This window comes from Pisolithus orientalis (assembly GCF_024613125.1).
Source record: "Pisolithus orientalis strain OTSU chromosome Unknown F5J12scaffold_2, whole genome shotgun sequence".
NCBI classification, from domain to species: Eukaryota; Fungi; Basidiomycota; class Agaricomycetes; order Boletales; family Pisolithaceae; genus Pisolithus; species Pisolithus orientalis.
The window spans coordinates 1,180,764-1,195,213 of record NW_026260783.1 but is presented as its reverse complement, the minus strand read 5'-3'; the positions used below and the strand labels follow the sequence as shown (position 1 = coordinate 1,195,213).

At 50.7% G+C, this 14,450-nt stretch overlaps 7 protein-coding genes across 7 annotated transcripts; 3 read left to right on the top strand and 4 right to left on the bottom strand.

The window, feature by feature from the left end:
• Positions 1–2: 2 nt before the first annotated feature.
• F5J12DRAFT_797842 (Ssl1-like-domain-containing protein) lies at positions 3–1,702 on the bottom strand. Its single transcript, XM_051744191.1, has 7 exons — positions 1,558–1,702; positions 1,381–1,496; positions 1,102–1,331; positions 949–1,054; positions 723–901; positions 316–664; positions 3–262 (listed from the first exon to the last, which is right to left on the bottom strand). Exons 1-7 carry the CDS (start codon positions 1,681–1,683, stop codon positions 55–57), a joined length of 1,314 nt encoding a protein of 437 aa, XP_051604968.1. The 5' UTR covers positions 1,684–1,702; the 3' UTR covers positions 3–54.
• Positions 1,688–4,468, bottom strand: F5J12DRAFT_797826 (Sodium/hydrogen exchanger family-domain-containing protein). The gene is made up of 12 exons (XM_051744190.1): positions 4,197–4,468; positions 3,895–4,147; positions 3,738–3,839; positions 3,508–3,678; positions 3,415–3,453; positions 3,211–3,363; positions 2,879–3,160; positions 2,822–2,826; positions 2,624–2,768; positions 2,218–2,576; positions 1,797–2,161; positions 1,688–1,704 (listed from the first exon to the last, which is right to left on the bottom strand). The coding sequence occupies exons 1-11, from the start codon at positions 4,221–4,223 to the stop codon at positions 2,069–2,071; spliced, it is 1,629 nt and encodes a 542-aa protein (XP_051604967.1). The 5' UTR covers positions 4,224–4,468; the 3' UTR covers positions 1,688–1,704; positions 1,797–2,068.
• Positions 4,469–4,803: 335 nt separating this feature from the next.
• Positions 4,804–6,480, top strand: F5J12DRAFT_192510 (uncharacterized protein). The gene is made up of 6 exons (XM_051738336.1): positions 4,804–5,063; positions 5,118–5,590; positions 5,647–5,878; positions 5,933–5,986; positions 6,042–6,175; positions 6,235–6,480. Exons 1-6 carry the CDS (start codon positions 4,901–4,903, stop codon positions 6,355–6,357), a joined length of 1,179 nt encoding a protein of 392 aa, XP_051604966.1. The 5' UTR covers positions 4,804–4,900; the 3' UTR covers positions 6,358–6,480.
• A 304-nt stretch (positions 6,481–6,784) lies between these two features.
• Positions 6,785–8,862, top strand: F5J12DRAFT_946016 (peptidase C1B bleomycin hydrolase; the record flags this gene model as incomplete). Its single annotated transcript, XM_051749742.1, has 9 exons — positions 6,785–7,216; positions 7,280–7,441; positions 7,506–7,859; positions 7,919–8,021; positions 8,072–8,115; positions 8,169–8,273; positions 8,327–8,529; positions 8,585–8,687; positions 8,745–8,862. The coding sequence occupies 9 exons, from the start codon at positions 6,785–6,787 to the stop codon at positions 8,757–8,759; spliced, it is 1,521 nt and encodes a 506-aa protein (XP_051604965.1). The 3' UTR covers positions 8,760–8,862.
• Positions 8,863–9,407: 545 nt separating this feature from the next.
• Positions 9,408–11,303, bottom strand: F5J12DRAFT_797784 (t-SNARE). The gene is made up of 7 exons (XM_051744189.1): positions 10,906–11,303; positions 10,790–10,842; positions 10,630–10,733; positions 10,398–10,578; positions 10,213–10,322; positions 9,929–10,149; positions 9,408–9,870 (listed from the first exon to the last, which is right to left on the bottom strand). Exons 1-7 carry the CDS (start codon positions 11,112–11,114, stop codon positions 9,684–9,686), a joined length of 1,065 nt encoding a protein of 354 aa, XP_051604964.1. The 5' UTR covers positions 11,115–11,303; the 3' UTR covers positions 9,408–9,683.
• On the top strand, positions 11,300–12,324 carry F5J12DRAFT_797776 (uncharacterized protein). Its single transcript, XM_051744188.1, has 5 exons — positions 11,300–11,642; positions 11,704–11,728; positions 11,787–11,798; positions 11,857–11,949; positions 12,005–12,324. Exons 1-5 carry the CDS (start codon positions 11,626–11,628, stop codon positions 12,107–12,109), a joined length of 252 nt encoding a protein of 83 aa, XP_051604963.1. The 5' UTR covers positions 11,300–11,625; the 3' UTR covers positions 12,110–12,324.
• Positions 12,325–14,431, bottom strand: F5J12DRAFT_797771 (iron hydrogenase). The gene is made up of 5 exons (XM_051744187.1): positions 14,336–14,431; positions 14,177–14,281; positions 13,992–14,125; positions 13,447–13,935; positions 12,325–13,392 (listed from the first exon to the last, which is right to left on the bottom strand). The coding sequence occupies exons 1-5, from the start codon at positions 14,354–14,356 to the stop codon at positions 12,363–12,365; spliced, it is 1,779 nt and encodes a 592-aa protein (XP_051604962.1). The 5' UTR covers positions 14,357–14,431; the 3' UTR covers positions 12,325–12,362.
• Positions 14,432–14,450: the final 19 nt, after the last annotated feature.

Here is a 14,450-nt window from a genome sequence, read left to right as displayed (position 1 = left end):
GTATGAAATTTGTTGAATTGTCCCTCTACATGTAAGTACAGAGTAATAAGGTGCTCATTTGCCGCAGCCTGGACAGCAGTGAACTACATCGTGTACGAAAACATCGCATTCAGTGCAGAAGTCGTGGTGGCAATCTGGACAGCGGTATCGGCCCAGCGGGCTGATCCCCTCCGTCACAACTCCACTTGAAGGTGCTGCTGGAAACGGCCGAGCGCATGCGTGACAAGCGCTGGCCGACTGGGACGTGTCGTCGAGTGACGTCCTGGTAGAACCAACCCTCAGCCAAATCATACGGACAAGAGTACAGGTACGAACACCGCTTCGTACGGCTTGACGGGGAACAGGTGGTGGTAGCTTCGTGCCAGATGGGGTGAGCTCACAATCATAAGGCCACAGATATCGCAATCAGTCGGTACGTCGCACACTTTCGCCATACAACGTGGACACAGAAATCCCTCGCTCTTCATGTCCGAGTGGCAAACACAAAGGCTCGGAGTCGACGTGTCTGGAAGACGGGTCGGAAAGCCCATCATCATCAGATCTGCGGGTGGATTTCCACTTCCGCGGCCCGCATTACGGATCGTGGCTTGCTGAACGGGAGGAGGAACTAATTCGAACAACAAGTCCTTGAAATGGCCCTCATTCATGGCCACTCCAAATTTCCCTACGTACTTGCTAGTGAAGAAATCACGGGTTTCTTTTAAATAAATATTTTCACTTACCTCCTGTCTTGTCACTTAGTTCCCTGCAGATTTTCATCTCTGCTGCGAGGGCGATGATGGATATCCGAATTCTACTCTTGACGCAGACCTCTAAAGTCTCGTGAATGTTACCAGGGTCACAAGTAGTTAGCGAGCCATAGATGATAAGGATTTCGCGAGATGACTGTGTCGGTAGGTGACTATGGGTGTGAGCGGGTCACATGGAATGATTTGGGAAGCAAAGTACCTCATGTTGCCTCTCGCCATTTCTATCGCATTCTGCAGGCTTGGTTCTCCAGCAGGTTCCAATTTTGCCCTGTTACTCAACGACCTGAGGACATCTTGAGGGTTGCCTGCAAAATCACGTCAGATGAACACACTGAATACGATGTTACCCTACCTGACATTTCGCCGACGCGCTCCCCAAGGCCAGAACGCATGCCAACAACACCAATTTGTCCAAGTGGGTTCTGGTCAAACCACTCCGCTACAAACTCCCGAGCGTAGCGAAGCGCAAGGTCAAATCGCGTGGGGCGAAAATCACGGTCCATCATGGAATTTGAAAGGTCCAAAATCAAGACCAGATGCCGGATGATCGTGCGTCGTATGGCAGAGGCAGGTGCGAGGAGTCTATGTGCGCTCAGCCAGCGAGTCGAGCACACAAGGTACTGTAGCATACCTCCTTCGTCGGCCCCTAGCCATCAAATCCTCCACAGACCCTTGCAAGCTCCCAGTTTCGTCTTCTTGAACAGTATCCCATGAGCGCGTATATGAGGCCTCCCATGTATAAGCTTGCTATAGCCAGGTGTTCCTCAACTTCCATCCTCCGGGCGGACCCCACATAGGCGAAACTGACCTCCTTTGCCTTTCTTTTTGCTTTTCCCTTCCTCAGCCTTTCTGATGCCTTTCCCTTACCTTTACCCTTGGCACGCGGGTCTTCGTCCCCGAAAAGGGAGATGTCAGAGTCAGAGTCAACGTCCATCGTGAGTGGGCGTGAAAGGTACGATTAGATAATACAGTACAGTAACTTGCAAGTTCCTTGCAGCTCATGGAATAACATGACTGCACGACTTATTTCCTGTCGACTGGCAGGTAACTTCCAAGCAACTCGCCTCACATCAGACATGTCAAAACTCGACTGGCAGTGGTGGAGGATATTCATTGCTTTGGGTAAACTCGATGTAACGAGAGTCATGAGCTTCTAGAATGTAGGTATTGGAGATGCGAGAACAGCTCGAACCAAGAAACGTGGTGCAAACGCACACCAATATTCCTGGCTTCCAAGACACAAAATTTCGTGATAAGGCATAGGAGGCATTGACCATGACATGGACAACTTCATGTCCAATGTGGACTCCCAGTAGTTGTTATTGAGTACTCGGAAAGCGTACAGTTTTCACCTGGGAGTTGTTCGGCGAGGTCAAGTCTTCAGCTTGCATAACATCAGCTTCAGTTCCGGGCTGTGTATCCTAATTGATCAGCGACATCCTCAGTGGACGAAGGGTGAGAAGTGGACCTTAACGCGACTGTCCAAGCCTGGAATTTCGTCCTCTCTTGGTCGATGAGAACGGCTCGTTATGAGCTCCGAAACATCTGCTACCTCGTCCCTTCCCGACGTAGCTAATACCGTTTCGGAGTCATCACAGTCCAGTTCTTCGTTGCAGGGGGAAACATCAGCTACTGGCACCGCACCACGTTCAACGTCGGCCACAGCTATATTGATAGCGCTAGGCGTTGCTGTTGCACCTTCAGGGCGGCGCGCCCAAAGGACCCAATCGGGTGTGGTGCGGTTAGTCCAGGTCCAATTCAAAGATAGACTGGTAGTGCGTGAGTGCACCTCACGGCCCAAGTTGAAGAACGGAATAGAAAGTCCGTCTGTAGGCTATCAGCCGAATCCGAAGGGAGAAACAGACGAAACGCACGAATTATGATGGAACCAAGAACGACGAACGACACTATAGGTTGAATAACTGCCGCGAGCAACTGTTGCTGATCCGCTGGGGGATTTTCAGGAGTGGGAAGGCGAGTCAAAGCTAATGCAGAGACAAACACCGCGCTGACACCCATCTGCCAAGGGCATTCGGCATCAATACTACCACGACTAGAAAACAACTACACACCGGTCCTGAAACCAGATATCAATGACCTAATCGTTGTCAGGAGCTTGGTCAACTCACCGAAGTGCCCCGAAAACAATGCTTCTTTCCAGGAAGATATTTCCGGAACGAATCTATAAAGTAGCAATAAAGGGGGGATGCGACGGAGAACAAGTAATGCGATCATTAGACAACACAGGCGCCAGGGGGTAATCCCGAGATCCGAGGTATTATAGGAACTGAACGGCAGCCAAGCGCCAATATAGATGAAGCAACCGCAGTTCAAGACGTAATCTATGACAGACGCAAACGCATCACCTTCGGTTTGCGTATTGAAATGTCCATCCCATGAAATTGCTGAGCCTGCAGAAACCGTGAGCGAAATGCACTGGTGAGCTAACCACCGCACACACCTGCCGCAAATGCTGCGAGGAGGTCATCAGCGCCGAGACTGCTGGCAACGCCGGTGGTGAAGATCGCGAGAGCTAAATATTGCGCAATGTAGGATTCACGGTCAATGAGACCTCTCCGATGACTAAGCTTCATAAGCTTAGAGAATATGAGCCCTGGGTATTGTACCATGAGTAAGATTCTGCTGAGAGCACGTTCGAGCTTACCGAGAATTCCGCCGAGGGTGGTGCCAAAGATGACCTGATCTATATCACAGAAGAAGTTAGCGTTCCAGTCAACAGAAGAGAACGATATCTCACATAGCCAACCAACGAGGAACCACTTTCCAATGGCGACGCGAGTGGATGTTTCGGCAGTCAGGTATAGAGAAATACTGAGGAACGGATACGCCAACCCATCATTCGCTGCAGATTCAGCTGATAAGATTCTGCGAATCTTGAGGGGGACATGCTTTGCAGCAAATTTTCCGCCTAGGAAAAGAAGATTCTTGGCTGACCACGCCTCACCGATAGAAACTCAGATTACGTACGAGTGATGGCTGCACAGGTGACTGGATCGGTGGGAGTAAGGCAGGAAGCGATACAAAGTGCAGAGATCATATCCAACATCGGGAAAAGGGCATGAAGGATCCCTGTAGCGGCCAGATAAGATCAATTCAGACGGGAGATGGGGCCAGAGACACTCACCTGCTACAATGATCCAACCGAACGCCATGGTAGGCACCACCATAATTAACAAACCCCTGACATGTTCCCACATGTAAGCACACGGCAGCTCAACGCCCACCGCAAAGAGACCAGTTGCAAGGACGATCCTCATAACCTCAAGCGTGATTATGTTCTGCTCAGCACCCCAGGACCTGGGACTGAATACGTTGGCAACATAAGGACCCATGAGCACGCCGAACCCCGTGCCGAGCACGACTTCATTGATATATAGCTACTGAAGAGAATGAGATTGTCGAGCAGATTACAGAGCTCGAACTGACCTTCTCCTTCACAAGAAGGGAAACCATGGAGAACTAGTAGGGTAAGCATTTGAGTTTTCCCGGACACACGCCCGAACGACTAACTAGCACGACGAAGCCACCCAGACACAAGTACGCCAAACTCTGGGGAGTGACCTGAGGTACTAGTAAGTTTGCAAAACGGAAGAGACAACAAAATTGAGGTGAGACCACGGACTTCAAGGACATCTATACTCATTTTAGAGGTGAACCTGTTCCTGGTAGAACCTGCAGGGGGTAAATAGAATTACAAGACAAGCCTGTGATTACACACAAACAAACAAGTCAGTTTAGGTCAGTTGTCACCAAACTCTATTAGCAGCTGTGAATCCGTTGTCATCGACTCAGACGTTGGCCAGGCTATTAGCTGAGGCCAGCTATCGCCGTCCACGGATTTCACCGAGACTTTCTGTCTATCAAGAATATCGCTGGATGCTAATCTCTGCGATGCTTTTCCCAGCGATCGAAACCACCTTCCTTCTATCGACCTGACAGTTTTAAACAACTGCAACAACAATAAGGAAGCAGTAATGACGGGGACGTCGCGTTCTTCAGCATTCTCCATAGGTGGGTTCCGATGCTCCGATTTTGTGAGTCCAGCATTAGCGGAATGCCGCGATAAATATTAATGCCGTGTGCCTTAACCATCCGGGCTCTCTCCTCCCTCCCCCCTCTGCTTCCCCCCCATGGATCGCGCCTTCAGAAGCGTTGCCGTCCTTGTATTGGCCATCCTTGTCGCTGGGTGTGTACACCTTAAGCCGTATTTGGCAGCGATGGGTATAGGAAGGTCCGTAGAATCCATTGGAACCAGCAATTGCAGCATTGTTCCGGAGCTCCAGGCATGCGAGAGTGAATTCCTTTCTTTTTTGTTCCTGTCTCATGAAACTGACCGTGTCGACACAGAGATCATACTACATCAGCCGTCTGGCCTACTCTATTTGGCGTGCTCGACACTATATGGCCGACTCCAGTGGATGCCCGCCATTGATAGGCTCAACGCGTCTGGAATGTCCGAGGACGACCATGTCGCTGTCTACGACTATGAAACGAACTCAATCACGCGGCTCAATTTCACTGGTTTGTCCTCACGCAGTGGAATTTCCCTGCATGGGATGGATGTGGTTATTTCCGCACAGGATCCATCAACTCTTTACGTGTATCTCGTCAACCACCGGAAACCCGCGGCCGGCGACCCCTCCAGCGTTGGGGCTGATTCTGTGATTGAAGTTTTTGAAACTCGACTGGGGGACAGCGAGTTGAGGCATCTTAGGACCTTCGAAGATCCCGCCATCATTATCACTCCCAACGATGTCGTTGGATCTCCAGATGGGAGGAGTATGTACTTCACAAATGACCATTCCCAGAAGTCTGGTCTTGTATGTCATCCTTCACAACTCTTCTCATGCCATGCTAAGTTAGGGACTCTGCACAGAAACGGCATCTGGATGTGTTAATCCAACCTTATGACACGTCTGTTGGCTTTTGTCACGCTGATCATGGCTGTAAATTTGCATACCGCGGACTCCACGGGAGCAACGGGATTGTCAAGGGACTTGGTCACAACAACAATACGTACTACGTCGCAGATTCTATGCTGGGAGAAATCACAGTTCTGAAGAAAGGCACTGATCATACATTGCTATTTAGCGAGGTCATTAAGACAGGTAACACATTTGTGTTGTGTTCTGTCGGTATTTGTATAGCTCAGCCCTTTCCAGGCTTCGCAGCGGACAACCTTGCCATTGATTCCAACGGGGCGCTTTGGGTTGCAGGTTAGTCGCCACCGGTTATTCGTTGCATTCGAAAGCTCACGCGTTGGTCCGCAAGGCCTTGCAGATGTTCTTGGACTTATCTTTAGGAAGTTTGAGGACCCCTCAGCTCCAGTGTCCTCGACGGGCCTTCGAGTGACGGTCAATGGAGACCTGGGCTCCGTTCACGGGCAAAGGTACAACGTTAATAAGGTGAATCCGTCATCCTCCCTTCGTAGTCTATCATTGCTCACCTTCATCCTCACGATAAGGCATTTGAGGATTCAGGTCGATTGGCTTCGGGGATCACATCGGTGGTGTACGATGCCCAAAGGGAACGGTTGTTTATGCATGGTAATCACCCATTTTTCACTTCATTCTGTGTTGTGCGCTAACTATATTCAGGTGTCGTGTCTACGCATCTCACTGTCTGCAAGTTGTCACGTGAACCTCCAAGCGAATCGGCATAGGCTTCTTATAGTCACATGATCCGCGCTGTAATACCATGATAAGCAGTGCTACCGTACCGAGAACTGGGACTGAAGTAATAGGATAATGTAGTACTGTAGACCGTTTATTGGACTGGCACTAGCAGACAACGTTCAGTGTATAGCAAAACCGACATCTTTTGTGGGTGGACCATGTACACACTGACAGCAGCCAAGCCGCTTCGTTGTTATCGCTGTATCGCCATGTGGTGCCAGACTGTGTACTGGCGCGGCCCTATAAAAGTGTCCTTCTCAACAGCTGCCGCGCCCTCAGACTTAAGGCATGCCCCGGGACGGTTTTCGGCTCCCAAGTCTTTCATCCTTAACTTGCATCATGGGTGGAATCGTGTCTAAAGCCGCCAACCAGCAGCCAACCAAGTCGTCACTCGAGCGCGAGAGGCAGTCAACTGACGAGAAGGCCCGACGTGCCTCGGGGAGTGCTCACTACACTGACGTGTCCCTCCCTAAATCGTCCGATGGCTCCGTCTCCCTTTCTAACGTCGAGGCTTGGGAGTTGACTGCTTCAGCAGACCCCAAGATCCAACTCGCTCGTACTGTCCTCGCACATTCCAACATCAAGACAGCATTGACGTCCCGTGAAACGCAGATTGCGGTCCCTCATGTGTTTAACCATGAGGTGGAGTTCCATACCGGGCCCGTTACCAACCAGAAATCGAGTGGTCGTTGCTGGCTGTTTGCAACGACCAATGTTATTAGGTACGAGGTCATGAAGAAACTCAAGCTCAAGGACTTCCAGTGTTCACAAGTTCGTCCACCGTGACTCACGTCACTCGGATGGCATTTTCCTGATATGAAGTTTACTTTCTAGTCCTATCTGTTTTTCTGGGATAAGCTTAACAAGTCCAACTACTACCTTGAGCTGTCTATCGAAAACGCGCACCTTCCAGTGGATGACCGTCTCGTTAATTTCCTAGCAGACGACCTCATTAGTGATGGCGGTCAATGGGACATGGTAGTCAACCTCCTCGAGGTCAGTGTTGTCACACTTTCACTAGCAGCCAGGCGTTCACCTCATTCCATTCTTTGACGGTTAGACGTACGGTCTCGTGCCGCTGCCTATGTACCCGGAGTCATTTCACTCTAGTGCTTCTGGTTCATTGAACAACCTTCTTAAGTTGAAGTTGCGTGAACATGCACTTACGCTTCGTGATTTGTCTGCTACGCTCCGGGCCAACTCCTCGTTGACCTCTGAACAAGTCACTGCGATACTGCGTGCTAAGAAGGAGCAACTTATGCAGGAGGTTTACACCATTATGACCGCCACTCTCGGTGTTCCTCCTAAGCCGGACGTTTCGTTCACGTGGGAGTACTACAACGAGGACGGCAAGTACTCCAAGTGGGAAGGTACTCCACTTGAGTTCTACAAGGCGTTCGCCACCAGATATACGGTCGGTCCTCATTATCACGAACACTTACGAACTGTTTCCCCTAAATCAACCGCGTCTAGCCTTCTGAATGCTTCTCGCTCATCGATGATCCCAGGAATGAGTACAACAAGCTTTACACCGTAGATAAGCTTGGCAACGTCTGGGGTGGACGTCGGGTTCTATGTCAGTCTCAGCGGGTTACATCCGATTCATGCACTAATAGCGTGTTCCAGACGTGAACACTGGATCCACGGAGCTCAAGGCAGCTGTCGTTCGAGTACGTTAGGTTGCCGATGCCGATACTAGTTCTCTTAACATGAATGTTTTCAGTCCATCAAAGCAGGGCAGCCTGTGTTCTTTGGTTGCGATGTCAACCAGTTCTCGGATTCTTCCAAGGACGTCGGCATAATGGACCTCGACTACCATCAGTACCAGGTGAGTGCAGTGTATACTCTGCAGCCCATTACAGCTGTGTGACTCTCCAGCAGCAAGCGTTCAACATCCAGTTGAACCTAACCAAAGCTCAACGTCTGCAGACCAACGAGTCAGCGATGACACACGCCATGGTCATCTCGGGTGTCCACGTCGATGAGAAGACTGGTTGTCCTATTCGCTTCAAGGTTGAGAATTCGTGGGGTGATGAAAGTGGGCACAAAGGGTATATGGTCATGAGCGACAAGTGGTTCGACGAGTACGTGTTTTCGAGCCGCGGTGATATCCGATAAGGTCAATAACCATTGGTGCAGGTTTGTATACCAGGTTGTCGTACATAAATCGTTAGCGCCGAAAGAGCTCGTCAAGATATTTGAAGCGGGTGAGCCGTCGGTTTTGCCTGCTTGGGATCCTATGGTATGTTCTTCTCCTTAGTTTATCTGTGATTTAATTGACAGTGTATTTTGTATTTAGGGTGCACTGGCATAATTCCCCCATCCTTTGTACTTTTCCCCTCGATCATGATGCAATGATATATCTATGACTTAAGTACACTGTCCTCGGTGAGATCACGAGTAAGCTCAAAGATCCAGAAACATTGTGTACGTATCTTGTGAGAAACGAAAACATTCTTTGGAGATATTCTGGGTCAGGTGATGCAGCCAAGAGAATGAGCAATATCACTGCATTACCAAATGTTCAACCGTGCGCTGGAAGGTACAGTACCGACCCTTCTGTGTTGTATTCACTTCCGACCGGGCTGCTGGTGGTTTGATGATGCACGTTGCATTGTCTTCTCTGACCGGCCATCAACTAGGTATGTGGATTCCCTCCATTCACCCACAGGCCACAGTGCCTCTGGAGCGTTCTCTACGCCCGGAGGAATTTCAGGCAATGAGGCATTCTTGTGATGGCAACGGTGTGAATCGTTTCTTCACCTAATATCCCAGGATGGTCGCTCAAATATGACTTATTCTCGTGCCCGCCTCATGTACGCTCTGACACCAATTTGACAGACACATACCGGAAGTGGGTTTCCCCATAGCCCCATGGTCTTTAGTGCGGGGAACGTTTGCCGGCCGCTTCGCCGTTCAGTATCCGACAAAACAATTTGATGCCCTCCATCGATGAAATGTGACCCTTCAAATAGTAGGTGTGCACCGAGTTAACATCTAAGCATTCCAACACTGCACGCGACACGAGTGCAATAAGTCATAAGAATAATGTGATGGACATGTGGGGCTTGGCATGTATAGTCAAGGAAGGAGTTATCAGCACGATGCAACCTGCCAGTATTCCAGGCATGGCTGTACACTGTATCGCAAGAGTGCAATAGGCGACTAACTCGATCTTCCCTTCGGTAAGGGAATTGTTAGTGGGCCCTGAATCCATGTTGACTTGAAAGTGCGTAGGTCAGAAGCGTGTCCGTGGTCGCACGTATACTGGCATGAAACTACTCGATGGAAGTGAGGCAGATTGTGAAGTATCGCCCAAGGCGGAACGGTGGCGACGCGGTTTAAAGATCAAGACGATAATCAACCCAAAGATGATGAGCAATAAGAGGAAGATGATTTTCCGTCGCCCTGTGTTCTTCTGGTACCTATCCGGGCAAGTCGGTGTGACATGCAAATTAGCGGCCTGAAGCAAAGAAAGCGTACCTTGTTGCGATATTAAGTTCCTTGACGGCTTCGGTGACCTGCACCGAAGTCTGTTCGATGTTGTATTCGATGCTGTCGAGCAGGGTACCCTGATCTATCACCAGATTGGAGAGATCCTTGAAAAGGTCTGCTAATGATGCTATGGAGTTGGCGATTTGTGTCAACTCGCGGTCTCGAAGCCGAAGGTCATGCGTCTGATCTACTTCCATAATCTGTGCCTGCTAGAGACGGTGCGTGTGAAAATTGGCGAAATATCAAAAACTGGATGTGAAATGTATACATACAGCAGCCCGCACATCATCGTCAAGGGCGGAGAGGCCCTCTGAACCCCGGGAAGAAATGGTACCTGAAGCTATGAGAAGATCCTGGTGTTTTATCACGTGACCCTGGAGACCTGGAAGGAGGAAGAGCGTGGAAAATGAGTGACGTCAAAGAATTTATGAAGTGCCCGAACGGGGGAACCACTCACGTTCCATAAAGACACGTTGCTTCTTTCGGAATGTGGAGCTGAGTTCCTGCACTTTGGCGGCGAGTCCTCTTTGCACATTTCTGGCAGTGAGCGACTCGTGGTAGGTCCCACTTGATGGGGGGAAGGAGTGGCTTTGGTCAACCCCGATTCGTTGTATAAGGGCATGACAACGCCTGAAGTCCTGATTTGGGCTAAGCACGGGCGGGTGCGTGCACAGCGGATGGTGCATTACCTTGGTGATGTCAGTGGTCGCTGCCTCGATTTCCCGTTCCTCCGCTGTCCGGTCCGCAAATCCGGGAAGAACACGCTTCGCATGGAGTTTTTCAAGTGCACTCACTTGTAACATGATTTGAGTGATGGTCGGACCGACGAAAAAGGGCCGAAGAACGTACGTTTCGACTGGACCGCAGCGAGTATATCCTCCACCTGATCGGAGATGTCGACCCTATAGATGGTGATTAGGCCAAGAAGGGTAAGAACCGGGGCCTCGGATAGAAGGCGAACGTACCATTTCGGAGGCAACTGAAGGTCGAGGGCGAGGTGTTGTTGGGTTATGAGGTGTTGGTTCTCGTCGTCGTCGTCGTCGGCTTGATACGGATCGTCATACGATGGGCGGTGTTTTGAGGAGCTGGACGAACGTATTCTTGAATCGCGATACGAGATAAACAGAAGGGTCCTGGAGCGGGTTGTCGGCGACGGAGACGATGGGGACGACATCCAGACAATGAGTGGGCTGGGCGGGGGGTGGTGTATGTCATTGTTTGGGAGGGTGGACGCAAACAAAGAACAAACAAAGGAGGGGTTGTAGATCCGAGATGATTTTAGTGGAGGAATTCCAGTTTGACGTTTGGGTAATCGATGGACCGGTGTCTTTGAAATCGAGTGAACCGCTGAGAGAGAGACACCGACACGCGTTTTGTTATCCCCTTTGCGATTTGCTTCCACCCAGATATATATCAGCCCGATCGCTCCTGTCCGGTCCTGTGACCATCCGGTTGCTAACACCCCGCACTTGCTATATAACATCCCCCACCCTCGTCCGACTGACTAACTCACCAACCCCGCCTTCCCCCTTTTCTGTCCTACCTCGTACCTCTCCTCCAATCGTCCTATTTCTTTTTTTTTCTTTTTGACTTCTGCCGACGTGCTGCGATAGACGCGCGACCAACCTTCTTCTGTCCGGGATAGGCAACTTTGTTCTTGTCTTCTCTTTTTCGTCGCCGGCTATATGTGTAATCTCGAAACGTGCGTCTGTTTCCTATTGGTGGGCCTACTTCATCCGTGATTGATGGCTTTGTCTCTTTAGCGAAGGCACCAAGTATGGCTGCGGGGTAAGGGCATCGCTTGCTATCTGTGCACGTCTTCCCCCGTTACTAACCTCCATTACAGCACTACCAAGTGGTATGTCTTCAATCCTTACTCCGTTCCCCGGAGCAGTGTCGCTGAAGAAGTGCAAAAGACACGCAAGGTCAGAAAAATTGACTGCAACAGCCGATATTGTACCCACTCTATCCGCCACTCGCCTGACTGCGGGGATTGTCACTGTGAACGGGTGCGTCGTGCCCACCGCCTTCCGTGCGTTTTCTGTTGATCCCAATGCTACCAAGTATCTCGGCCCGGATGTCAAGGAGACAATCACTTTCACAACGCCACAGTACTGTCCTTCTTGCCAGTATTGGTTCAAAGGACCCGGCTCCCAACGTGTCCGATAGCCAAACGACTCTTCATATACCGTTCAAATCAACTGTCCGCAACCCCGTCAGCCTGCATCGATCACGCACTTAGCGTAGAGCTACTATTTTTTTTTGGCATATTTCTCTGCCCCTTCCATTTGTCATCCCTGTGCCCATCGCAACATCTCTATCTATATTCCAGATGATACACATGTAAAGATACATGCACATGTACTTAATGACAAGCACCAGCGCATCGCCTTGATCCGCTCATTCTGTTGCGTCAAGGGTCTTACCACTTCACGGTGAGACCCACTATATCACTTTCGACCGCTCGATACCGAGTTCGAAGGAGTTCTCGCCGACGACGCTCAGCCTCTGCATCCATCGGAGATGACCAATCAAACTGACTGGCAGAGTCTTGCGGTCGACATAGTTCCACCTTAACCCGAATGGCGAGTTGGTCCACCTCCGGCAGCAAGTCTGATGTCGGCGACGGCGGCGGCGTGGGTAGATCGTGCCAATATGCTTTCTCCACCTCTTTTGTCCATTCCTTGTTGCCCCACTTCGGTCCCGCAATGGTGTCCTGGGGTCCGCCGTCCTCCACCCGCACACCGCTGTCCCCCCAATTCCGAGGGTACCCTTCCTCATCCACCTGCCTCTGCGACGCTTGCGCAATGGGTCGAAGCTGACCACCTCCACCAACACACCCACCTGGACACGCCATCACCTCAACATAGTCGTACCCCTTTAATTCAGTCTCCCCACCTGCACCTATTTTCCGAGTCCGCACCCTCACAGCCCCAGCAATACGACCAGCGGCACCCCTCCCAATTTGCACCCCAGTCTCCTTTCCAACTTTCCGTACCACATTCTGTAGGTTGCGAAACCCGTAGCATTTTGCGCCCTTGAAAACAACTTCACCCGTTCGCTGGTTCCGAAGTACATACTCCTCGTAATCAGACGACCGGATCGCCCTTACGCTAGTCTCAAGAGGATCTGGCAGCATACGAGTTATCGCAGATATCAGCGTGTGGAGATAGGAGCCCGAGCTGGTCCCGGGATGTTGGATGAGCTCGGGCAAAACAGGTTCCTGCCACGAGTCTGACCCGGATAAAGTGGGATGCCGTGGAGTGGTCTCATTCTCGACGGGAACTGAGAGGTCCCAACCTTTCTCACGCATCAAAAGTTCGAGCTCCCCAGTGGTGATGACACAGTCAACGTCCCGCGTGGAGTGTACCTCGTCGTAAAAATCCTGCCGTGAGGCTTCTAGTTTTTTGTCGTAGCATGGCATCACGGCAACGTGGTATATCTGATCAGGTCTTGAGGGAAATTATGGGAACACCGCCAAACACATCAACACGACTGGTACGCACCGTTTCCCCCATATGCCACCCAACCACGTCTTTATAAGGGTACCCATGACCTGTTGTGGGCTCTTCCCTCTTGCGATAAATGGGAGCATCTCCGCATGGGTCTTCTCAGCATAACACACCCACCCTGGGCACGCACTTGCTAACATCGGCAACCTTGCTTCGCCTTCGTCGCGTTTCCGCTCCCAGAATTCTTGCGTATGCTCGAGCAACGCAATGTGACGAGCAAAGCTAGTATCATACACTCGCTCGAAACCCAACACTCCTGTACAAAACACTTGCACGCGTCGCAAGATCTGCAAGAGTGATACGGGGAAGCGAGACGTTGAGGAGACGGTAGCTGCGAGCGAGGCGAGGCTCTGTGGGGCAATAGAGATCACCGGGAACCTGTAATCGGGTGACGACGGAGGCGGGTTGGTACTTAGCACATTCAATACCTCGATATGCGACTGGAGTGTGATCAGGACGGATTCGGCCGAAGTAATGCAACCACTAGTTCAGTACGCAGTTAGACTATTTGGTGAACGGGGCTCATAGAGTTAGCTCACCTGCATGCAAGACAATCGTTGAGACTAATTTGTGCCTGTTGAAGTTTGCGCTCCGCACCCTTGGGTGACGAGGCATCCTGATTCAAGGAAGACACTTCGTAGTACGACCCGGCAGAGTCGATCTTAATCTCCGTCTACCAGGCGCGTAAAGTCGAGCAATATACAAAACAAATCGATAGACTCACGAAAGCGGAACCCGACTGTTTCTTATCCTCCGGAGGGCTCAGCACCTCGACAGGCTTGATACACGCTTGAGAGGGTGTGATGAAATCATTGAGATCAGTCAACGTCTGGGGCAATCAGTTCAAGATAGGCCGCTACGAAGGGCTCCGGCATCGTCTTACCAGTGCACCTGAGAATGTCATGGACGTCGAGTTCGCGCAAAGTTCGATGACAGGACGGAAAAGTTGATTCGGACGTGGGCGTGCATATCATAGTTGCTTAGTAATATAGATTACT